Here is a 25,561-nt window from a genome sequence, read left to right as displayed (position 1 = left end):
CCATGTTAATTCTGTTTAATACATTAAGAAAAAAAAAACAGAAATAGACAAAACTCAACTATTCTTTTAGAAGTCAAAATGCCCTTGGGAAGGTGGTGACTGGGTGACGACACAAGGGGACTTCTAGAGAGATGATCATGTTTTATTTCTTGATCTAGATCTAGGTGACTTGGAGATGCTCAGTTTATGAAAATGCACCATGCTGTACCCTTTCTGTGTGCCCTATTTCTATCAAAAGTTTCAAAAAGAAGGCTGGGCACAAAGATAGTCTTTTCAACCAGTGGTATTGGAACAGCTGGATGTCCATGAACAGAAAAATGAATCTAGACACAGATGTTACACTTTTCACAAAAATTAGCTTGAAATGAATCATAGACCTAAATACAAAATGCAAAACCATAAAACTCCTAGAAGATAACACAGGAGAAAATCTAGATGATACTGGGTAAGCTGACAGCTACCACACCAAAGGTACAGTCCATGAAAGAAATAATTGATAGGCTAGACTTCTTTAAAATTAAAACCTTTTTCTCTGCAAAAGACAATGTCAAGAGAATAAGAAGTCAGGCTACAAACTGGGAGAAAATATTTGCAGGGGGTGGAGGGGATAGCTCAAGTGGTAGAGTGCATATTTAGCATGCGCGAGGTCCTGGGTTCAATCCCCAGTACTTACATTAAATAAATAAATAGAAAACCTAATTACCTACCCCCAAAAAAATTTTTTTAAGAAAAGAAAAGAAAATATTTGCAAAAGACACATCCAATAAAGGATTGTTATCCAAAATATACAAAGAAGTTTTAAAACTCAACAATTGGAAAAGGAACAATCCAATTTAAAAATGGGCAACAGACCTTAGCAAGTATCCTACCAAGAAAATAGGCAGATGGCAAGTAAGCTTATGAGAAGATGTTCAACGTCATATGTCATCAGGGAAGTTGAAATTAAAACAACGAGACGCCACCTTGCACCTATAAGAAAGGCCAAACTTTAGAACACTGACAAATGCTAGCAAGAGCTAGAACAGACCAAATGCTGGCAAGGATGTGGAGCAACAGGAACTCTCATTCATTGCTGGTGGGAATCTGAAATGGTACAGCCATTTGGAAGACAGTTGGGTCGTTTCTTACCAAATTAAACATACTCTTACCATATGCTCCAGCAGTCTCACTTCTTTGTATTTAATCAAATGAATTGAGGGATCAGGATATAGCTCAGTTGTAGAGCACATGCTTAGCATGCGCGAGGCCCTGGGTTCAATCCCCAGTACCTCCACTGAAATAAATAAATAAACCTAATTACCTCTGCCCTCCCAAACACAGACGAATTGAAAACTTATGCTCCCCACAGACTTGTACACAGCAGATGTTCATAGCAGCTGATGGCCAAAACTTGGAGGCAACCAAGACATCCTTCATTAAGTGGATGGATAAATACACTCAAGTGTCTGATCCAGACAATGGAATATCGTTCAGGGCTAACAAGAAATGAGCTATCAAACATGAAAAGACATGGAGGGACCTTAAATATGAATTATTAAGTGAAAGGAGCCAATATGGATATGATTGCAACTATATGACGTTCTGGAAAATGCAAAACTACAGAGCCAGTAAAACGACCAGTGGTTGTCAGGGGTTAGGCAAGAGGGAGGGATGAGCTGGTAGAGGGTTTGAGAGCGGTGAAACTACTCTATATGTTACTCTGTGTGATGCAGTGAATAAACCTCGTTATAGGTTTGTCCAAACCCGTAGAATGTCCACCACCAAGCATGAACCCATATGTAGACTATGGGCCTCGAGTGGTAATGACGTGTTAGCTTAAGTTCATTGTTTGTAACAAGTACACCACCCTAGCGCAGGTTGTCGATGGTGGAGGAGGCTGTATGTGTGCTGGGTCAGGAGGTATACGGGAAATCTCTGTATTTTCTGCTCAACATTGCTATGAAACTAAAAACTGTACTTTTGAGTACACAAAAGTGTACTTTTCTCTCAATATAAAACTGCTCTAAAAATGGTTTATTAATTTTTTAAAAAGGACATCTGGTTATTCTCGCCAGGCTGCACTCAGGGGAGGTCAATTCCTAGGTAGGAAATTCATGGATTCCCAAACTTAGATGCAGACAGGACCTCAGAAATCACTCAAGGCAGAGAGCAGACCTCCAGCGATCAAATCCCAACTCATCCACTTACCAGCTGTATGTCCCTAGGCAATTTACTTAACCTCTGTGAGCCTGTTTCTCCACCTGTAAAATGGGAGTAATACTGGGATTTATCTCTGAGAGCTGTTGCAAGGATTAAATGAGATAATTTATGGCAAATTCTTAGCTGGTGCTCCATCAGTATCAGCTATCATTAGCATTATTAGTATCCAGTGTAACATTCACTCATTCATTCCTTTAACAATAACTGAGCAGCAGGCAAGGTACCAGAGTGGACAAGGCAGAGCTGGTCTCTGCCCTCACAGAATTTACAGGCTAGTCCAAACTCCCTCTGGGTACACAGTGGTGTTGGAAACAGGAGACACAGTTCCCACTGGTGTTTTGCAGGCAAGCACCTAGTGATCCACACACACCGGAAGCAGCTTTAGTAGCCAAGTGTCTACGCAGAGGATTTTGTTAGGAGAAGTGGTGGGGCACAGAGCCAGACTGCTTGGGTTCCAATCCCAGATGCACTGTCTCCTTAGCTGTGGAACTGCAGGCAAGTTCCTTATCTCCTCTGTGCCTCAGTTTCCTCACTTGGATACACAAGTGGATCACAGAACCTATCTCCTGATCTTTTGGGAGAATTCAGCCCTGTAACATACGCAGGTGCTGGGCAAAGAGTAGGTGGTATGATGGCTTAATCATCGGTGTTCTTGTTATGACTCATCAACGGTTCTAACCCCGACCCCAGAGAGATGGTAACCAGCAGTCAGCAAGGCAGGGCTCTGTGGTGTCGATGAAGAAATCCAGGCAGCATGGTGGTGTTTTCGAGAATATGCCTGCCTCGTGGGTGTTTGTCCCTGGGCTACGCTTGCACAGGTGTGATGCGGTTTGTAAGTTAGCCATGGCTGCTGTGTAGGTAAGAGCAAAAGCCTGGAAGCAACCTAGGTGTCTGTGAATAGGGGCCTGGTGAAGAAATCCATGACTCACCCAAAGAAAGAAATATTAGCCCTTCAAAAGACTGAGGCGGCTGCTTGTGAAATGATGCGAAAAGATTTCCAAGAGCATCGTTAAATGCAAAAAAGCAAGGGAGGGCAGTGCACTTTTAATTTCTGTGTTTGAAAAGGAAAAAAAGAAATGTGTGTGCCTATGTACTTTGGTCGTAGGATAGTGGTTGTCTCTGGAGGGGCTTAGGGGCAGAAGGGACTCCTTTGTACTTTTCACTTCTTTTTACTTTTCACTCCTTCTTTGCAATTATTTTCTTTTGAATTTCAAGCCACAAATAGGCGTTCCTTATTTAAAAAAGAAAGAGTAAGCAGAGATGGGTGCTGATTCAAAAATCAGCACTCCAGTTCACCGTGTCCTGTTAAACATCTTTTGCTGCTCTCCGAGCAGATGGCCCTGGGAGGGGTTGGGCCAGGGCCAGGGGGCAGCCTCCCTCCCCCGTGGGTGTGTGGGGAGCCACGTGGGGCCCTGTGGCCAGGCACATGCCTCCAGCTGGGTCTTCCTGTGTGGCAGAAGGCCCGGGGTGTGGGGCTGAGACTAGAGAAGAGTGGGTTTCAGCAGCCTGCCCAGCGCTGCACACGTAGGGCAAGGTCATGGCCCAAGTATCTGAGTCTGGCCTGGGCAGCTTTCCAGGGTAGACAGTCATGAGACAAAGGCTTGTTAGGAGCTCCAGGAAAGGGCCTTCATCGCAGCTGCTTCTCTCTATTTGTGGGATGATTTCACAGTGAAACTTGGGGCCAGAGCAGCCCGAGGCTCAGGAAACAGATTTGGAAGGGCCAGGCGGTCTGCTTGAGGCATCAGTGGGATGGAAAGAGCCCGAAGGAGCCCTGGGTTCTTCATCCTTCATCCATGTGCCTGGCTGAGACACAAAGATTCTTTTCAGAGCCCTCCCTGGAGTAGCCCTCCAGCTTTGGGACACACACAGCATTGTGCGTAGGGACTTTGATTGTAGCCAAGCAGAAGTGGCAGAAAAGCTCTTTCAGTTAGCTGCAAAACAAGCAGGGCTCTGTCCAAAGGCAGGGGCCCTTTGCCTCTCAGGGCCCCTGTCTTAGCACCGTTTACTGCCTACAGTCTGTTGAATTAGGGTTTTTCAAATGCTGTTTAGTCAACAATTCTTTATACACACTTACATAAAAACATATATGTATGCATACAAACATATTCATAAGCCCAATATCCTTTATATTTTCAAACACACACGCATACATTTCTATGTAGTCAAACTCTTGACGAGCAAATTATGTGATATATTATGTAGATAAATACTTGGTACAAGGTATTCAAACAAGATCTACAGAAGGTTTGCAGTGACACACAAAGTGACAAGAGTAATCACACAGCCTCCTTTCTTTGTTTCTCTGAATCTGGGTCACTGTTAAGTCTAATTAATTCTTTCCACCTATAGATAGTAACACCCATAGTCCCTTCTCTGATGTGACTTATGCATTCACTTACCAGATATTTGGGGACCCTACCATGTGCCAGGCACCGTTCTAGTTTCCTGGGGAAATAGCAATGAACAAAGTGCGCAAAGATTCACGGCCTTGTGAGGTTTGCAGTCTGATGAGGAGACAGCTGTTCTCTGTGTTGGCAGGTAGGGACAGGGATGGAGAGAGGGGCACCCAGACTTACCAAGGCAGTGACTGCTGAGTGGAGTGAGGACTGGAAGTGAGGGAGTCACATGGATATCTGGAATGTGAGTTCTAGGCAAATGAAACGGCAACTCCCTTGTCCACTCTAGTTCCGCTGCACTCACTTGGCAAAAGCCAGCCCTGGTTAGACCCAACTGGCCACCTACTCCACACCCACATCTGTGCTGCTGAACCTTGGCTGGAGAGGACCATGCCCCGGATCTGGCCTGCCTCCTTGTAATTCAGGCACTGGATCTCGGGTTGGGGTGGGGTGAGGAGGCGGGGAGGGGAGGTGTCATGCTTCCGTTGCCTGTGGCTATTCCACTGAGAAAATTAATCAGGAGTACCTACCACCCCAAGGTACCACTGTATATACTGACTCAACAGACTGTTGCCCAAATCCTTGCTCCTTATGACCCGGAGGGAATGCGCAAGTAGAGCCCCGCCCCTCTCTGCTCCCCAGGCTCCCCACTCCCCAAATCCTCTCCTCTCCCCTGCATTGACAATTCTCCCTCAACCCACCCCCCCATCACAGCAGCACAGAAAGATGCAGTACAATTTCCCATATTAAAAAAAAAAATCTAAAACCTTTTTTAATGGCACTCTTTCCTCTGTTCCACTTTACCCAGCCACTCTTGGGAAGAGTTGTTCAGATGGCTGTTTGTCTCCCACCGCTTTCTTCCTTCAGGTCTTTCCTCGGGTGTCACTCTCTCAGGGAGACCTTCCTTGACCATGTACTGCAAACAGCCCCCTCCCCTTAATGTCCTCTTCTGGCTTCCTTTTCCTCCATGGCTCTCATCACTTGCTAATAAACTCTACAAGGCATGTATCTAGTTTGGTTTTTGTTTTTAATTGTTCACTCCCCATCCCCCACATTGGAATGTAAGTCCAAACAGGACAGGAATGTGTGTTTTGTTCACTGCCATCTCCCCAGCACCTGGAAAAGGGCCCAGGGCATCGGAGGGGCCCAGTCATGTCTGCCCAGTGAGCGAGTAAAAGCATGGTAAGGGGCAAGGGCCAGGAGGGGCCAAGTCAGTGTGGCCGGAGTGTAGTAAGCAGTGGGCAGCAAGGGAAATTAGTGGGTAGAGGTGGCAAGGGGCCCGATCACATAGGGTCAAGGGGAGGGTCTTACTCTAAGTGTGGTTTGGGATGCTGCTGGAGGGTTGAGAGCTGGGGACGGACATGATCTGATTGATGTGACTGAGATTCTGGGCAGGTCAACTTGAAAATTCCACATTTCACAAGTTGTGTTCATGGGCAGGCAAGTTTGACATCCTTGTGCTCGTGAAAATAGACTTCAAGGGAAGTGCTGTGTTGATGATGGCTTCTGTTATATAGGAAGGGCACTGTCTTGAAACGGCTTTACTGGTAAAGTAGGACGTGGGACATTTCTCGCCAAACAGAACACAGCAAAACAAAACACTGGTAAACACTTGAATAAAACCATCCATCTCTGCCTACTTATTGATAACAATATTGAGCTCTTCAGTATTTTGCTTGTTAAACAACTGGTGTACAAGTATTAACACATTTTTTGAGGTATTAATCAACAGACATTTCCAAGCATATGGTACAGACAAAACTGGCCGGTATTAAATAACCACAGCTGGGATTCTAAATGTTGGGCACAGGATTTGAAAGCGTCTCTGCCCCTTAAGTATTCACAGCAGCAATAAATCATCCAGCATTTCTAAGTACCCTTTCACGGTGGTATACCATGGGTTCAGTGCTCATGGGATGCCATATTTATAAGCGGTTTTGTAAAGGTATAAGGTACTCCACTGACTAAAGGGGACAAGAAAGTCTGATAAGAAATATGTGGATTATCGATTCAGGTGTATGTATTTAGTTGGAGGAGGTGGTGCAGCTGCTTCTAGAATGCAGTGGGAGTGGGGAGGGAAGTCCACAGCCTCTGAGCACTCCAGGTAAGTCAAAGCTGGGGCAGGGGGCAGAAAGGGACCAAGGATTATGGGCCCAGGCAGCTGATAAGGTAGAATGAAAAGAGAAAACTAATTTGCAAGAGGTGCTGGCTGATGTCTGTGGCTCCAGCACCAGGGTCCCAGTTGTTTTATAAGTGAGTACCCAGGAGGCTGGCTCTGGGCTTGCTAGACTTTGCACAGGGATGGCTGTGTGTTTCCAGTGCTTCGTCAGCTCCATCCCCAGTACTTAGGGTCAGGCAAAGCAGGCCACAGCCTTCCACTCTGAGAGATGCCCTCCCCACTATGGGCATCAAGGGACACTGCCACGGTGCTTTGAGGAAGCTTGGGACTTGGGACTCTATCTAGACCAGTGGTTCTCAAGTGTGGTTTTTGACCCAGTGGCATGTGCATCACCTGGGAACTTGTTAGAGATGCAAATTCTTAGGCCCCACCCCAGAGCTGCTGAATCAGAAACTGGGGTGGGGGGGGAGGGGGGAGGGGTAGGTTGGGGGGGGGCAGTCCTATCAGCCAGCGTTGACTAAGCTCCCTGAGGATTCTGATGCATGTTCAAGTTTGGGAACCACTGATGTGGACCAGTTCCAGGTGATGCTGATGCTGCCGGTTCTGGGACCATACTCTGAGAGCCAGTGCTCTAGAAATTTCATAAGCAAAGCACACAGTTTATGGGTAAGTCTAGTTATTAAATAACAAGTGTTACTGAATACCTCTGAACAAGGGGACTGTGGGCAATTTTTTTTAAAGTTTATGTATCTCTGAATCATTCAAAATTGTTTTATAAACATGTATTACTTTTGCAGATTAAAAAACAATTACAAGATTTTTTACAAGTAAAAATACCTCATTCTAGTATAGTTCTTTACAGCAGGGCTTCTCAAACTTTACTGTGCAAACCACATAGGAATCTTGTTAAAATGCAGCTTCTGGTTCAGTAGGTTTGGGGGGTGGGGGGGCAGGGCTGTGAGATTCTGCGTTTTCATTAAGCTCCCTGGTGATTCCAGACTACCCACCCATGAACTACACTTTGGGTTTACAGAGTACAAAGCACTTTCATGTATATTTTATTATTTGTTCCTTGTCACAATCCTGGCAGACAGATTCACTAATTCACTTATTCAACCATTAGATACTACTACCTGCAGATTCTGGGCATACAGATATGGTCTAGTGGGGTGGAAAACCAACCAACCACCAAAAAAACCACATGTAAACAGATGAACAAATAATTGTATACAGTGATCAGAACTGATCAGGAAATAAAGAGGGTACTGAAAAAGAAGGGTTCTAAGAGGATTTTGATTGATTGATTTTGGCACAGATGGGAAGGTGGAGCCACAGAGAAGTTCAAGGGCCAGCTCTGGGCAGACTCCGGGAAGCTCCTGGAGAGCTGCGGGGAGGGAAGAGCCCCATATCGGACTGAGGGAGGCAGAGCCCGCCAGGGCAGGAAGACCGTGGTAGGGGGGTCAATTCCAATCCAAGTTCGGGGTAATCATTGAGGGTTTAAGCAGGGAAGTGACTGGCCTGATATTTGCCTTGGGATCACGCTGGCTGCTGTTTGGGAAATGAAACCTCTCCAGGGTCACCTCGGAGGTAGTGCAGGGAGTGCTGGGCCATGCGGAGGGCCCCGAGTTGTCAGGCCCTCCGCCCCCCTGAGTCGCGTGGATCTACTCAGGGTCAAGAATCCCCTTGTGTTGTGAGTAATGAGCCACCGGGGCACTTGTTTATATTGTCCCACTGAAGACCTCAAATACGCGTGTTCCGGGCCACAGCATGAGTTTTAATCCCCTTTCAGAGGACTTGGGCTTCCATCCACGCCTGGCTGGTCACGATGGCATTTTGGACAGTTCTATCTCTGTGCCTTAGTCTCCCTGCCTGTCGAAGAGGACATTGGGCCAGCCCACGGGTGACACCCCCGGTCGCCAAACGTGCACCCTGTGGACTGGGACCGGCCCGGCCCGGGCAGAGGCGGCCTCCAGGGGCATAAGGGGTTGGTTTCCCACCCGGGAAACTGAGGCACGGTCGGGCGGGGAGCGCGAGCCCTCGAGACTCCCTCAAACTCCAAGTGGTGCGTCTCGGGTCCATGCAAGCTGTCCAAGCCACCCGCCAGCGGTCTCCGAGCGGTGGCACGCGTCCAGCGCTGCCGAAGGACGGGAGCCGGGCCTCGCAGGGGGCGGCAGTGGCGGGGAAAATCTCGCGCCATCCCCGCGCTCCAGCGCTGGAAGGGGCGCGCGGGACACACCCCTAGGCGCCCCAGCCCCGCCCTGCGCGGTCTTGCCCCGGGGCGCCCGCCGCTCCGAGCGCCGACCCCGCCCCTCGCCGGCGCCCCCGCCCCTCGGCCGCCTCCTCCGCCTCCGCCTCCTCTCAGGCTCGCGACGTGCCCGGCTGGCGACCGAGCGGCGGGGACGGCGTCCGGCGCACTCACTTCCGCGTCCCGCCGCCCTCCAGCCCGCGCGCGCCCAGCCACCGCCGCCATCGGACAATAGGCCGCCAGCCCTGCTGCCGTGAACTTCCTGCCGGGGCCCGGCCGGCCCGTGCGCCCCGGACCGCGCTCCCTCTCCGCGCGGGCCAAGATCACAGCTCCGCGCCACCGGGAGAAGCAACGGAGGACTGAGCACCCGGGACGTGCCCGCGCCTCCCGCCGCCGCGCCTTTACCCGGCCCGGCGGGTCCGCGGCCTCTGCACTTTTCTCTCCGGTCGAGTGGCTTCACCCCGGCGCCGTCCAGCGGCTGCTGCCTAGCTGTGGGTTCCCGAGTTTGGTTGTTTAAGGAGGATGTGATTTCTTTTTTCACCTTATTTTTCCTTTTAAGATTTGAAGAGGGAAGAACTCACATCCAGCTCGGATGGCGGAGCTCCACCAGCTGCCCCCACGTGGACATCTCTGAGGGGAAAGGGAATTGGAAGCAAACTTGGTCCAAGTGACTTTGAGGCCTCAACATCGGCTGGGCTCTAAGGCCTGGGGTCATGACTCTCATACTGGGCAGGTGGAAGGCTTTACCTGTCTTGGGCTGGACTTGAGCTTCCATCTTCGCCAGCATCGCCTCCCCAACTCCACGCGCTCAACACACAGCACCTGGGCTAGGCCTGGAACTTTGTCTGCAACATGGATAAATACGACGACCTGGGCCTGGAGGCCAGTAAATTCATTGAGGACCTGAACATGTACGAGGCCTCCAAGGATGGACTCTTCCGAGTGGACAAGGGTGCAGGCAACAACCCGAGTTTGAGGAAACACGCAGGGTGTTTGCCACCAAGATGGCCAAAATCCACCTCCAGCAGCAGCAACAGCTCCTGCAGGAGGAGACCCTGCCCAGGGGGAGCCGAGGTCCCGTTAACGGTGGGGGCCGTCTGGGTGCACAGGCCCACGGGGAAGCTGGTGCTGGCAGCAAGCTGATGGGGGACGGTGCTGCCAAGCCCCCTCTCGCTGCCTCAACAGTGGTTCCTGGGACAGCCACTACCATCGCGTCTGGGCAGCCCTTGTACCCACCCCAGGATCAGAGGGCCAGGCTGTATGTCCGAGGCTCGAAGGAAGGCAGCCAGGACTGTGGATCCAAGGAGCGCACAGCCAGTTCTGAGCTGTCAGCTTTCCATCGGCCGGGACCCTGCGAGGATCCTTCCTGCCTCACCCATGGAGACTATTATGACAACCTCTCCTTAGCAAGCCCCAGGTGGGGCGACCAACAAGGAGTATCCCCTGGCATCAAGCTGGGTGTAGGAAGTGGGTGGTCTGGCACCCCAGGGAGTGACCCACCACTGTCCAAACCCTCCAGGGATCATCACCTGTACCAGCCGCAGCTTTCCCCAAGCTCCAGCAGGTCATTTCAGAGCGGCCAGGATGGTGGTGGTGTTGGTGGCCGTAGCAGTGAGAAGCCAGCAGGTCTTTGGACTACAGCCACTTCCCAGCGAGTGAGCACTGGCCTGCCTTCCCCAGGCCCAGAGAACGGGGCCCTCCTGGGGCCTGCTCAGCCCAGGACCCCTTCTTTCTCAGCGCCTCTGGCCCCGAGCCGCCCCAGTCAAGGAACTCTTCCAAGAACAAACTCGGGGGTTGGGAGTGAGGCTTCAGGCATGATGCCCAAACCCACAGTGGACCCTCAACCCTGGTTCCAGGATGGGCCCAAATCTTACCTCTCCAGTTCTGTCCCATCATCCTCACCAGCCAGCATGGACAACATACAGCCGGGTGCAGCCCCTGGGCTGGGTCCCAAGCCAGGCTGCACAGACCCTGGCATTGGTCCCAAGCTTAGCCCCACCAGCCTCGTCCATCCAGTGATGTCCACCCTGCCTGAGTTATCTTGTAAAGAAGGTCCCCCTGGCTGGTCTCCTGATGGCAGCCTGGGGGCTGTGCTCCCAGAAAACCCCAGTCCTCCCAGGGTGAGGCTGCCCTGCCAGACCCTCATCCCAGGCCCTGAGCTTGGGCCCACTGCTGCCGAATTGAAATTAGAAGCCCTTACCCAACGTCTGGAGCGTGAGATGGATGCTCACCCAAAGGCCGATTACTTTGGTGAGTGAGAGGCTGGTGCGGTTGCCCACGGTGGGAGATAGGGTCCTTGTATTTGGGGGGGTGCTCCCCACAAGGGATGCTGTAGTTCTCCTTAAGTGGCTGCCTTTTTTTGTTTTTTTGGCTTCCTCTTTCAGCTGCTTCTTCTGAGACTTGAAGAGAAACTCGAAAGCATCCCTAGGCAGAAAAAAGATCTTGCAGCTGGGGTTACCCATGTGCGAAGGGCGGAGCGGGGTGGGACTGCTCATGACTGCTCTCAAAAAAGGGAAATGCTGTGACTTTGGGTTTCAAGGGTTTCGGGGGTGACTTAGAGCCTCTCACAGTCAGTGACTGGCTCAGGCAGGACTTGAATGGGCTTCTCAGGTCCAGGTACTTCTGAGTGTTCCATCGGTTGTTGTCTGGGCCAGGTAGGTCTGGCTCTTTGAGGACCAGTGGTCAGGCCGGGGCTCTCTACAGCCGTGTGTGTGTGTGTGTGTGTGTGTGTGTGTGTGTGCGCACGCGTGTGTGTGCGCGTGTGTGTGTGCGCCCACATGTCTGCCTACAGGTGCAGTGGAGGGAGATGAAACACTAACATGGAAGTCTTTCTTCTAGAGCAGTAGTTCTCAAAATGTAGTCTGGACAAGCAGTATCCCTCTGCCTGGGAACTAGTTAAAAATGCAAATTTTCAGGCCCCACCGCACACCTACTGCATCAGAAACTCTGGAGTAGGACCCAGCGATCAGCATTTTCACAAACCTCTCCGGCTTGTGATCCTGATGTTCATTCAGGGAAATTTGAGACCAGTGGACTAGGTGCCTTCTAACTTAACACCTCCCCACCACCACCTGGCCAGCAACCAGGAGACACCCAGACAACCAGTCGTGGCTCCCAGGAGGATGGAAGATGCCCCTTGCTAGTTTTACTCCAGCTTGCAGGTTTTGTTTTATTCTCTTTTGAAAGCCACAAACTCTTGGAGACTGCTGGCTTCAGCTTTTTTTTTCCTCCACACAGTGTTTGAAGGCGGGAGGAAAGCAGCTTATATTCTTCTGTTGAGTAATGATGTAGCCTAGGAGAGCTTACAAGGGAGACAGCCTATTTTTAGAAGAGTCTGAGAGTTGGTTTTCTTTTATTTTTTTCAGTTTTGATCTCTGGATCATTGGGGTCGCGATTTCTCCACATGAGGCCTGAAAGCCCTGGGAAGTGGAGTGCCCTTGGGGTAGGCATCTCTGCCAGGTGGAGGAGGCCGGGGCAGGGAAAGCCCTGGACAGGGAGACGACTGGCTTGCTGCTTTCGGTCTACCCCATTCTTTGTGAATGAACGATTTTGCCCCAAGATGCTTGCAGGGTCAGGGTCCGAGGCTGCTCATGAGAGCCTGGCAGGAACGGTTCTCACACCTCCCATGGCTGTCAGTGGTCAGGGTGACCGTTTCACTGGTTTACGTTGCAGAGCACGTAGCACCATCTTACTGTGAACCTTCTCTTCTCCCTTGTAAATACCCTCCTTTGGGAATAAATGCTTAGCTAGAAATACTGCGGGTTTTTTAGTTTAAACTTCTGTTGAATTTTTTTTCTCCCGGTTTTATTGAGATATAATCAACATACAGCATTGCGTAAGTTTAAGGTGTACAGCATAATGATTTGATTTACGTACATCATGAAGCGATGATTGCAGTCAGTTTAGTGAACATCTGTCGGCTCACGTAGGTACAAGTTAAAGAAATAGGAAAAAATTTCTTGTGATAAGAACTCTTAGGATTTACTCCCTTAGTGACTTTCATCTATAACATACAGCAGTGTTTATATTTATCATGTTGTACATTACATCTCTGGTACTTATTTGTCTTATAGCTGGACTTTTATACTTTTGATTGCCTTCATCCAGTTCCCCTCTCCTGCTCCCTGACCCCTGCCTCTGGGAACCACAAATCTGATCTCTTTTCCATGAGTTTGTTTTTGAAGTGTAATTGACCTGCAAGACTGTGCTAGTTCCTATTGCATAACATAGTGATACGATATTTCTGTACATTTCAAACTGGTCACCACGGTGAGTGTCGCTATGGTGTGTCACCATACAAAGATATTACATAGCTATTAACTATATTCCCCACACTTTACATTTCATACCTGTGACTGATTTATCTTGCAGGTGGAAGTTTGTACCTCACTCTCCCTCACCTATTTCTTTCCCCACTCCGCCCCTCTCCTCAGGCAAGCTCCTGTTTGTTCTCTGTGTTATCTGTTACCCTGTTTATGTTGTTTTGTTTGTTCATTTGTGTTTTTTTAGATTCCACATCAATGTGAAATACAGTATTTGTCTTCAATTTTTAATTTCAAGCTCATTAAACGAAAAAAAAAGCAGTTTTATTTTTTCAGAGAGGCAGGTTTACACACCAGATCAGAGCAGGGACATTAGCTAACACTATCCATTCATTCAGCCCGTGTATACTGAGCACCTACCTTGGGCCATAGGGTACTTTGTGAACAGGACAGACAGAAACCCTGACTTCTCCAGATCAGACAGTGCTGTAGAGGGAGACAAGAGATGAACAAAATAAATAAGCAAATATGAGGGAAAGAAAAAGGTAGAGGAGGGGTGGAGCCTCGGGGCAGGGAGTGGCAGGGAGGTTTCTGGTTTTAAATCAGGTGGTTAAGGAAGATCCCATATTCTCTAGCAAGGTTTGAAGGAGACCGGGGGGCAGACAGCAAAAGCAGAGGCCCTGGGGGCTTGGGCTGTGCCAGGCGCTGTGTTAGAGGCTATTTAATTTACTCACATGACCCAGGTTCCTTTCTTACATCCATTTCACCAGCCTGGAAACTGAAGCTCAGAGAGGTTAGATTATTTATCCCAGGACTCACCTGGGGTTCTAGGTGTTGCTGGGATCTGAGCCCCACAGTTCAGCCTCCCTGCTCATTCTGCTAACCAGCAATGACCAGCTGCCTCCTAAGCACAGGTGTGAAAACCTATTTTATTTATTTTTGTTTATTTTATTTAGAAATTGAGGTGAACTTCCTATAACATAAAAGTAGTCATTTCGATTACTTTAAAATTAATCCAGAAATTAATCAGTGGCATTTAGTGCCTTCACAGTATTGTGCAAACACCACCTCTGTCTAGTTCCAAAACGTTTTCATCACCCTTAGTGGAAATCCACACCCCATAAAACAGTAGCTCCCCGTTCCCCCATCTCTCCCAGCACCTGGCAACCACTAATGCATGTTCTATCTCTCTGGCTTTATCTGTTCTGGATATTTCATATAGAGGGAACCATACTTTATTTATTTATTTATTCATTTTTTAAACTAAAGTTTATAACTTGGTATTTATTTATCTATTTAAATGAAGTACAGTCAGTTTACAATGTTGGGACAATTTCCAGTGTACAGCATAGTGTTTCAATCATGCAAATACATACAGATATTCCTTTTCATATTCTTTTTTCAGTTTAGGTCACTACAAGATACTAAATATAGTTCCCTGCATAATTTTATTTTTTGACTAAGCATGTAGTCACCTGTAGAAAATTCAAAAGACACAAAACCACATACAGTGAAAACTTGGTCTCCTCCCCACCCCCTTCTCCAGCCGAGCGTCTGGGTGTGGGATGAATGTGTATGTGTGTGTGTGTCTGCCTGAGGGTCTCAGCGGTAGCCTGCCGTCCACCTGCTCTTTCCTTCCCTGCCGAACAGTGTGTCTTGGCGGCTGTTCTGCATCAGCACGCGTTGAATTGGCTCAGTGTCACCCTGTGTGGATGTGCCCCAGGTCACGTAAGCAGCCTTGTGGTGAACTTCAGAAGGGGCCAACTGCAAGCCTAGACGTGTGATAAACTCCTGGGATGGGGGGTTGGATTGCAGGGCGGGGGCTTTGTTCCCTTTAAATGTTGCCTGGTTGCTCTCCGCAGAGCTCAGGCCGGGGCCCCACTGCCCATCACACAGGAGAGGGCCTGCCTCCACCTGCTTTGGCACCTGAGCTTCCAGCCACTTTAACGTGACCCTGCCTTGTGGCCGAGGAGAAAGTCTGTCCTCCGAGCACCTGGCTGTCGGTTTGTGGTCTAGCCCCACTGTGGGACCTTGAACAAACCCTGGTCCTGCCCAGGCCTCGGTCCTCATCTGTAGTACGAGGCGTTTGGGCCAGCTGAGGGGCTCCCGTCAGCAGATGCCTTTCCCTTCTCTACTTCCCGTGTTATTTGAAAGAGTTTGTCTGTCCAGCATACTGCATTTATTAAATAATGATGAAATTTTACTTCCAAATGGAAGAATATCTGATACAGGGTTCTTGCCAGAGAGAATCAGGGTAACGTAATGGTCACCATCAGAGTCGATGTAATTCTAGCCAGAAGCAAAGCAAAGTCCGTGTTTGGGTTGCTTACTTAGACCCCTTCAGGGGCACTTGGCCTTGTGGGAGGAGCTCGTGAACCCTTGCCACCGTGGGTCTGAAGACACCTTGGTGTGCAGTTACTGATGAGCTCATTCCCAGGAGTCTTCTGGCACTTTCCATGGCTAGGTCTCTGTGGATTTGGGACAGTCTGGTCCCAGGAGGCGTTTCTTCCCTCTCTTTCCTTCTCTGGTGTTTCTCTGTGGCTTCTCTGTGTTTCTGTCTTGGAGGAAAGAGCTAAGGACAAACTCTTAATGCTGCTCGGAGAACGTTGTTGGGTTTGCACCTCCCCGGGCCTTGCTCCTGGAGGATGCCACCCCACGTGGTTTCCACTCCACTGCTGTCACTGCAAAGGAAGTCAGAGGCCCTCGTGCCTTTTGTTTCCTCTTTCCCACCTTTTCCTCCACGGTAGCCATCTGTCTTCCTCACGCTGGTCGTCTCCTCCCTTCCTAAGGGAAAAGGACACAAATGCACCACTTGTCACAGGCTGGGCTTCCTGAGACACAGTCTGGTGTGCAGGGGGCTTACTAAGAGATGCTGTTGGGGACTGTAGGTGGGGAGGGCTGGGGAGGAAGCAGCAGTGGGTAGAGGAGAAGCCCCAGCTGCAGGGCAGGCCTGACCACCCTGGGCCGACCCCCAGGGCGCTTGGGGGCTAGAAAAGCCCTTCAGAGCTGTCCTGAGTTGGTGTGAGCTGGCCTGGCCCTCACACTCCCCTGTGGGCAGGTCATCGGGTGTGGGCTGCCCTGCGGAGGGGGTGACTGGGCGAGGTGGCTCTGTGTAGCTGGGGCAGTCCCTGAAGGGGCTAACAGATGAGGGCCCCTCCTGGTTGCACCTCCAGCGGCTGGGCCACGGCTCCTTCAGTGACCGGAGATCTAGGTGTCCACCCCCTACCCCTCAAGTGTTCCTGGGCAGCTAAGACCCCATTCACAGTGACCTTGGCCATGATTTTAATCATAGTGCCTCTATTTAACCTTCATGGCCCGGCTCCATTATTCTGTGCATACAGTTGTGAAACCAAGGCTGTGAAGTACCCAAGACCACCCAGCTCTAGGTGGTGGTGCTGCCACCCCAGCCGGGGCCCTGACCACGTGCCTGGGAGAGCTGGGTGGTTTTTTGGGGCTGGGCTGGGTGGTCTCTATTGGCCCCTCTAGATTCACTCTCCCCTCAACTTCTGCAGGGGCAGCAGTGGGCTCCCTGCCCTTTCCAGACCTTCTTCCACATGCAACGGTTCGGGACTCAGCCTGCAGTCCCAGCGCCTTCCCTCTCTGCTGTGGGTGGGCCTGGGGAACCAGTCACCACTAGTGCCACTCGGGAGAGAGCCATACTCCATTAGGACCCAGTGAGGCTGGGAGGCAAGAGGAAGCTGGTTCCAGGGTCCCTGTCACCCAGCAAGTGGGTAGATGGGCCCCGCCCCGCCTGCACAGGGAGAGAAGTGCCTGGCTCTGTATTTAGTTTTCCTGTCTTGGGTGGAAATTCCTACTGCAGCATTTCTTTTTCTGCGGGGAGGGGGATGGTTTGTGGTTTTTTTTCCCCCCCCCGACGGGTAGAGGTAATTAGGTTAATTTATTTATTTTTAATGGAGGGACTGGGGATTGAACCCAGGACCTCATGCATGCTAGGCATGTGCTCTACCACTGAGCTATACCCCTTCCTCATGCAGCATTTGAACCCAGAAAGCTGCAGTGGCAGTCCTACCTTAGCCTGGGAGCCTGAGGACAGGTGTGAGTCCTCCTGGGGATGGCCCTGCCCTGCCAGGGGCCAGGGACCCTGTCACACTTGATTTTGTTTTACTAGCTACGGAGGAGGTTAAGTAAGCTGTCCAAACAAGGAACCTGTAAGTGTCCTGTCTCCTCCTTCCCATCTGACAGTCTCTTAAACATTGAGCTGCATGTTGTCTTAATGACTTTTTAAGCACTTCTTATCTGACTTTATTAGTAACAGATGCTTGAAATATGGGATTTAAATTCAGCCTTGAATGAAAAAAAAGTTGAGGGTGATTTTCAGAGCATTTTTCACATAAAAGGAAACAATACGGCCAATCCTATAAGAAAGGCAGCCCCTGCAGAATTCAGGACAGGGGCCTGTGTGCACCCTGAGGTCCTGCTTACCCCTCAAATATCAGGCATTGCAGTAAACCCAAACCAAGTACCGAAGTAGCAGAAGGCGGCAGAAGATCATTAACCATCTGGCTCTGTGTAGCAGGCACGACCACGTGTGCTTACCTGGGAACTTCTGCCCACATTCCTTTTGGAGACATGGTGCCACCATTTGAACTCCTAGATCCAGGTTCCCATTGCCATGGAAGTAGATTTCTGACCCTTTGGTAACTTTTGTAAATGACACTCAGGACTCCAGTTGTGCCAGTCTATACCCCGGCAGGTGCACACCCTGAGATATGGCGACTCCCGACCCTTTAGAAGCTGGGTAGCCTATGTGTATGTTTTTTAGTAGGCCAGGCAATCTTCCCCTCAAAACCAGGAAGGTGTGTACTTTAACTTTTTGTTGATGTATGACATACACGTGTTATAGATGTTCACAAAGTGAACACACTTAGCACTCAAATCAAAGCACCAAACATGACCAGCACATAAGAAGCCCCCTTACAGTCACCTCAACACTCCAAGGAGAACTGTAGTTGTGACTTCTGACTGCAAACACGAGTTTTTGAGCAATCGTGTGATTTGGAGTAACTTCTAAAACCTTGAGAATATTTAAAAACCTATCACGGTGGGTTTGGGATGGCTGGAGAGCCCGTGGGAGGCTGGGACGGCAAGGAGTGGGTGCCATCGGCACAGTGGCTCCGTCGCCGTCCGCTGGGCTGTCCCACTCTGTGACACTGGCGGCTCCCTCAGTGGTCAGTGGTCAGGACACCAACACCATTTTGGTCCTCTGTGTTCTCCGAAGGGATGGACTTTCCATCACATGCTTTAGCCCCATCCCTACCCTCCAGCTCTCTACACAGATTTCTGAGATTTTGGGCAGGATGATGAGCAGACGCCCAGATTCATGCAGAGGAATTTATCTGTTCATTGGGTCCACATGTCCGTGCTCTTAGCACTGGGCCTGGAAGGACGTTGGGCTTGGAGGACGCAGCCCTCGCACTCGCAGTGACACCCCCTCTTCTCTCACCCTGGCCTCAGGCCCTCACTCGGGATGTCCCTCCAGCCCCACCGTGATCACTGGCTCCCACTGTGCCAGCCTGGTGGCTGGTGCCTGAGTTTGTGGAGTTCCTTCCCCACAGGGCCCTTGCCCTTGCCGTTCCCCGGCCCACATCCTCTGGCCAGCATGGTGCTGCCCCACTGCGATCCTGCTTGGGGTGGCAGGGTCTCCATTTGGAGCCCTGGCCAGTCCTGACATCCGTGTCCCACAGCAGCTACCTCATTCTGTCAGGCTGTCTTTCTGAGGTCCTCCTTCCCTGGGGTGTTTCTGTTCTGTTCCTTTGTGCCTGGGAAAAAATGTCCTGTTTTTTTCCATCAAATCCTCCTGCTCTTTCCATTCATAATCCAGAACATCGAACTGATCCTTTGACATGGCCATTCTCGCTAGAGGTTGTTTTGACAAGTTATGTTTCTTTACATCCGTTGATTTATGGCTCCCACATGGGAGAAGAGACTGTGGAAGAAAGGCACGCATTTGGGAGCGAGGCAGCCAGGTGTTCTGGGCCCGAGCCTGCCAGCAGGTGTGATGTGGGGCTGCCCACTGTTCCTCTGTGCTGATCCAGGGCCACCTCCGAGGGCTCTTCCTGGCCCGAAGTTTTGTGGCTGTGACTTTGGGTACATTCGGATGCCTGGATTTTAGCTGACCGAGTAACAAGGGACTGGGCGGCAGTGTTGTCCACAGTGACGAGGGCCTGGATAAGGCTGAGGGCTGAGCAGCCCAGTATCCCATCTCCCTTCCAGGCTTCTATAGAGTTAAAAAACAACTTTTTTGTTTGTTTGTTTAGTTACTTAACATTTTCAGTTGTAAGTGGTAATCATTTTTACTTTAGATATTCTGGAAAATACATACAATTAAAATGAGAACCATGAATTACTGACATGCCTGCCACCCTTAGAATAACCAGCATTAAGATTTTCAGCAGAAAGTCTCCAGTCCAAAGTAGTGGCCGGAGTTCTAGATTTGCGGATACTAACTAATATACATAAAATAGATAAACAAGTTTATACTTTATAGCACAGGGAACCATATTCAATATCTTGTAGTAACCTCTAGTGAAAAAGAATATGAAAACGAGTATCTATATGTTCCTATATGACTGAAGCATTGTGTTGTACACCAGAAATTGGCACAACTTTGTAAACTGACTATACTTTAATTAAAAAAATTTTTTAAATAAATTTCTATTGCCCTAGGGGACAAAAAAACCCAGAGTAGTGGCTGGAGCCGCGGTGAGGAAGGTGGGTGATGTGCTGTGTTCTTGGCTCTTTGGCCAGATGTAGAGGCATTTACTGAGCTGGGGGCCAGTTTGCTCTGCACTGTGTCTGACAGAAGTGGGATTAGGAAGAACTGGAGATCTGCTTTAGGAAACAATCACACATGGGGAGCCACTGGTATCACAGGGGTCACCCATCCTCGAGGACTTTTAAGGCTCTCATTCTAATTAAGCTTCGGGTCCCTAGGGTGGGGGACTGCTGGGAGCACTGGCCATGGGGCTTGCTGACCTTGTTTTTGCTGACACGTCCCAGGACACCTTCGAGGGCTCCTGTGGTGCCCTCAGATGTTCTGGGTCTCAGGCTTGGTCATTGGACAGGCGACAGTGGCCTCAGGGCCTGGCACTGTCAGGGCCCCACATAGCTGGGGCTTGGTGGATATCTCTTGAAGAAATGGAGAGGCTCAGTTAGGGTGCAAAGAGGGGAGGGGAAGGGGTTTTTAGCTCTGTGCTAGGCCCTTTGCTAAACATCTCACACACATTAACTTGTTTAGTCATTCCAACAACCCTGTTTTATTATACCCATTTTATAGATGGGGAAACTGAGGTACACAGATGTTAAGTAACCTGCCCACTACATTTATTAAGGAGCTTTGCTGAATCTGGTTGCAGACTCCTGGATCCTGGCCGCCGTGCTACGCTGGCCCTCAGCTCCTGGGAGCACAGTGGCTTTCTGACTGAGGGACTTCAAGGGGCACTGTGGCCACAGGTAGTTCAGGCCTGAGGTCTCCCCCTTCTCTGGTGGACAATGAGGAGGGCCGGCCGTGAGGGGTGCCTGAGCTGGCTGGAGGTATCCCACTCTTGGCGGGTGAGTACATCCAGGTTCCTCTTCAGGCCAGGAGCCCATCCTCGGACCAGCCCCTCCCTGCAGGGCAGCGTTGGAGCTGTGGAGCCTCCGAGGCACATATATGGGCCACGCAGGGGCCTTGACTGCCTACAACCCCTCAGACTCTTGACTTCTCGTGTTCCCCTGAAGGGAGTGGGCCATGCCCCAAGTGTTGTGGACAGGGACAGGAGTGTGCCAGCCCACACTTTCCTTGGGGGCAGCCAGGATGCCTTGGTCTAAGAGTCAATATCAAGCCCAGGCCATGTGCGGAGATGCTCAAAACCAAACTTTGGATGGAACTATGCTCAGAGTCCATCTGGCGAGCTGAACAGAAACTTTACCCTAAATCAAAACAGGCCTCCAAAATTTCCAAGGCGTGTCAACTGCAGGGTAGCACTTGCCAGCAAATATTTATATCTACTTCAGGTTTTGTTTTTCATCTGTCCCCTCCCAGGGAAACCAGCTGGACACAGAATCTCAGGGATCACCCTGGAAGACTGGAGACTTTCTGCCTGAGTGTTTCCAAGGGAATACTTTAGGATCCACAGCCAGGTTATTTTTAAATTTTGAGAGCCACGAGTCTGGACTTGGCCAAGTTCTTCCCTCATCTGTTTTGCTCTGCAGTTCGTCTCTGCATGTCCCAGGAGAGCGTGGTCCGGTTACTCCCGGTTACTGGAAGTTAGGAACATATCAGGGCCTCTACCTTCCTTCCCCGACACGTTTTTGTAACATATAGAAAGCTCTGGAAGCCTGCCAAGATGCTCTCTGTCACTCAAGAGGAGGGAGTTGAGTTTAGCAGTGGGTCTACCCCGCAGCTGATCCTGGGAGGTGTAGTGGACAAGGCACCCCTCTTATAATGTAGGCCCTGAGTCGGGGTGAACCATGTCACAGCAGGCTCTGGGCCCGACTGCATGTGACAGTCACATCGGCTTGATAAGACAGTAGTAGATTTGCCTTTTGCTGCCTAAATCCCTAACAGCAGCCTCCCTGTCCTCCCGAGCCTCCCTGTCCGGGGGGAGCCACATGACAGTCAGGGCTCGCCCCAGGGATGCGGGTAGGTTCCTGTCTGCTGAAACATGGCCCGTTCTGTTTCCCTTTCCCCCTCCTGAGTTCGCATCACTTCCTGGTGGTGCAGTAAGGAAGTGAACTTAGAGAGAGATGGATTTCAGGGCCAGGCCCTGGGGCATTAGCCTACAGAGTTATTGTCACGTGGAACTTGCTGGCAGCAGACACAGCCTGGTGCAGGCCTGCCTGGTGGTGCTTATGTGCTGTGCCAGCTCGGACACTCTGCTTCACTTTACTGCCCTCAGTTTCCTCACCTGACAGGGACTGAATGTCCTGTGCTCCTTAGAATTCCATTTCCTTTCCTATGCTCCGAAGCCCCCAGGGCCTGTTTGGGGTTCAGGGCTATTGCCTGGGAGGAGACTCCTTGCTCTGAGGGTGATGGTTTTAGAGGCAGGACCTGAGTCACACTATGTAGGGAGTGGGCGTACATCAGTTGAGTGGAAGCTGATCCCTTGTGGATGCTGGTCCCTCGTTCACTTGCAGAGAAGTCAGCAACAGAGCGCAGAAGCCCAGGGTGGGGAGGGCATGAGAAACACATATGTTAATGGACACACCTGGGCAGCAGGTGAGTGGGTGGTGATGACAGGCGCTGCTCCCAGTCACCCCTCCGGGTCCCTCTGGGAGATCACGTCCCAGCAAAGGTGACTCTGAAATGCCCTTCTCCCACTAATAATGCCTGGTTACCATCAGCCTCGCTCATGAAATCAGAACTACATTCTATGATAAAGCGGCTCTTAAGAAGCAAGGAAAGTGAGGAAATAAAACCAAACACTGAATCAGTGAAATGATTCAAAATACAAAACAAAAATTCAAAATACAACAGCAAAAAGAGCAGTTCCTACTCCAGCCTATTCTATGAAGTCACTCACGGTGGGGAGGGTATAGCTCAGGGTTAGAGCTCATGCCTCACAGGCATGAGGTCCTGGGTTCGATCCCCAGTACCTCCATTGAGAAAAAAAAAGAAATTATTTGTGAAGTATTTGTTGAGTGAATCAGTCATAGTGTGTATTTATAGCATTATGCAATCAGAGTAAAAAACTGAAATGTTTTGGTTACGATGCCAGTGGGCTGAGATGCAGTGGATGCTAGACGCACGGGTTTCTGTGACCGCGCCGGCTGGTTGCTGTGATGCCCTGTCAGACCCTGACAACCCGTCTGAGCTGAAGGATGAGCTTATTGGGCGAGGACATGGGTGACATGGCTGGTGGCGGGGGAGCTAGTCTGTAAACCTGGAGAGATTTTCTTCTCTGAGAAGACATTTACATTACACGAAAAGCCAGAATTTGAGGAGCTGTTGGTGGGGATGAAAAGCCATATAAGACTATGGGCTCTGCCCTGGGCAGACTGCTCAACATCCTTGTTCCTCAGTTTCCCCATCAGGAAAATGCAGATGTGGCTGTTGTGAGGACTAAATTAATTAGTGTACATGTGTGCCGTCCAGCTGGGGAACCACAGCCACAGGAGGCTGCTGAGCCTGTTCACCAGGTGGCTGGCTTGAATGTGAAATGTACCCTGGATTTTGAGGACTTGGTTTGGGGTGGAAAAAAGCAAAATAGCTCATTAATATTTTTATATTGATTATATGTTGAAATCAGAATACTTTGGATATGTTGGGCTAATAAGTAAAATATTAAATTGAGTTTTGTCAGTTCTTACTTTTAATACTTGAATATGTAAGCTCACACGTGGCTTGCCTTATTTTTACGTTGGATGGCGCTGTGCTCTACGAAGCACTTGGAACAGGCTGTGGCACGCGGCGGCCACTTACTGTATGAGCACTTAGAGTTATTATTTTCTCAAAAGTATTAAAGCTCCTTTACTTTGCTTGTCCTGTCTGAAACCAGGCTCGGTTGATTCGTTCAGACCCACAAATACTTAAACATAAAGATTGTTACTTGTCCAAGGGAGACTGGTTTCATAATTGCCATCCCCCACTCCCACCTCCCCCCCCAAAGAACCCACTGAGGCTCGTGTGTGTTCTGGTGGAGGAGGAAGGTACCCTGGGGTGTGAAGCTGGCATCTGCACAGGGCGTGGTGGAGCAGCTGGTATCTGCAGCTGAGCCAGTTTTCTGGGAACTTAAATACGCACCCTCAGTTTAGCGGGTGCAGGCAGAGCATCCAAAGAGGTCACCCATCCTGTCCCTGTAGTTAGAGAGGTGTTTCCTGTCTAGAGGTGGGAAGCAGGCCCTTTGGGGTTTGGCTCCTCCTGGAGTCTGGCTGACAGGCTCCCCACTCCCTAAACCTCCCTCCAGGCTCTGGAGACCTTGCCTGGGTGTGGCGGTTGGTGGCCAGGTCGGGGTGGCTCTCCAGGCAGCTTCCATAGGCCCGATTGTCTGGGGCTTGTTCTGAATGAGCTGAGGCTTCCCTCTCAGGTGGTGGGGCTTAGACAGAGGCCCTTTGTTAGCCGAGCTTGGAGGTCAGTTTGAAAAGCCCAGGGGCCAGGGTTGGCAGCCTTTCCTCTGCCCAGTGGCCTGCTATGGCTGCCACCCTTGGCTTACCTGTGCCTGAAAATGGACGTGTGGGTGTGCGGAGGGGCAGCTCTGCCCAGGTTTACAGCCAGAGAGCAGAGGAAGCTGAGGGAAGGAATAACATTCAGTGAAATAACGTGTAGTTCAATGAGTTTTGACAAACGCACGACCTGTGTAACCCACACTCTTATCAAGAGAGTGTAGTTCCGGGGGTGGGAGGATGGTTCAGTGGTAGAGTGCGGGACTTAGCGTGCATGAGGTCCTGGGTTCAATCTCCAGTACCTCCATTTCAAAAAAAAAAAAAAAAAGAAAGAAAAGACAGCAGTTCCTACTCCATAGGGTTCCCTCTTGCCTCTTCCAGTCAGTGTCCACCCCAGGCAACCTCTTTTCTGATTTTTTCACCATTTATTAGTTTCACCTGTTTCAAAACATAGAGCATATTCATAGAGTTGATTCTCATTATTCACGGATTCTGTATGGGTGAATTTGTCTACTTGCTAAAATTCATTTGTAAACCCAGATCAATCCTCACAGCACTTTGGAGATCATTCGGGACATGTGTAGAGTGGTGAACAATTTGCGTCGCCCCACACACATTCCCAGCAGAGGCTGCCTGGGGAGAGGCTCTGCCTGCTTGTTTCAGCTCCCATATTGTAAAGTGTCCTTTCCTTGATCTATTTAGTGCCATGCTTTGGGTTTTGTTGTGTTGTTGCATTTTTGTGCTCTTTGTTGGTGATTTCTCTGTTTAAAATGGCCCAGGTATAGTGCTGAAGTGCTGTCTAGCGGTCCTAAACTTGAGACGGCTGTGATGTGCCTTGTGGAGAAAATTCGTGTGTTAGACAAGCTTCGTTCAGGCACGAGTTATAGGGCTGTTGGCTGTGAGTTCAATGTTCGAGTCACAACAGTATATATGAAATAAGGTATCTTTAAACAGAAACAGATAAAACAAGTTTGTGTATTGTTTAATTGATGGAAAGAGACATTGTGACCAGAGGCTCACAGGAACCTAATTGTGTGTTTCCTCTGTGAGCAGCGGTTTAGCATTCACTAATTCGGTATTTGCAGTGACTTTATGGAACATAACTGCCTCAAATAGCGAGAATCTACTGTAGTACCCTTGTCTGGCTTACTTCACTCAGTGTCTGTGAAGTTCATCTCTGTTGTCGTCTGTGTCAGTTGTTGGTCCTCTTGTCCTGCCGAGTAGCACCCCATGGTGT

General features: G+C 49.9%; 1 protein-coding gene and 1 non-coding gene across 2 annotated transcripts in view; both read left to right on the top strand.

Annotated features, from left to right (window-relative positions):
* The first annotated feature begins 9,784 nt into the window (after nt 1–9,784).
* Nucleotides 9,785–25,561, top strand: part of LIMD1 (LIM domains containing 1) — a 60,595-nt gene continuing 44,818 nt past the window's right edge. The window contains 2 exon segments of the mRNA XM_006173916.3: nt 9,785–9,926; nt 9,929–11,209. Coding sequence (XP_006173978.2) covers nt 9,812–9,926; nt 9,929–11,209 — 1,396 coding nt within the window. The 5' untranslated portion in view covers nt 9,785–9,811.
* On the top strand, nt 22,752–22,823 carry TRNAV-CAC. The gene has a single exon. It is a non-coding gene; the product is annotated as a tRNA-Val (tRNA).

Source organism: Camelus ferus, chromosome 17 (assembly GCF_009834535.1).
Source record: "Camelus ferus isolate YT-003-E chromosome 17, BCGSAC_Cfer_1.0, whole genome shotgun sequence".
In the NCBI taxonomy this organism is placed as follows: Eukaryota; Metazoa; Chordata; class Mammalia; order Artiodactyla; family Camelidae; genus Camelus; species Camelus ferus.
Note: the sequence above shows the minus strand (reverse complement) of the source record. Positions and strands in the feature narration are given on the sequence as shown.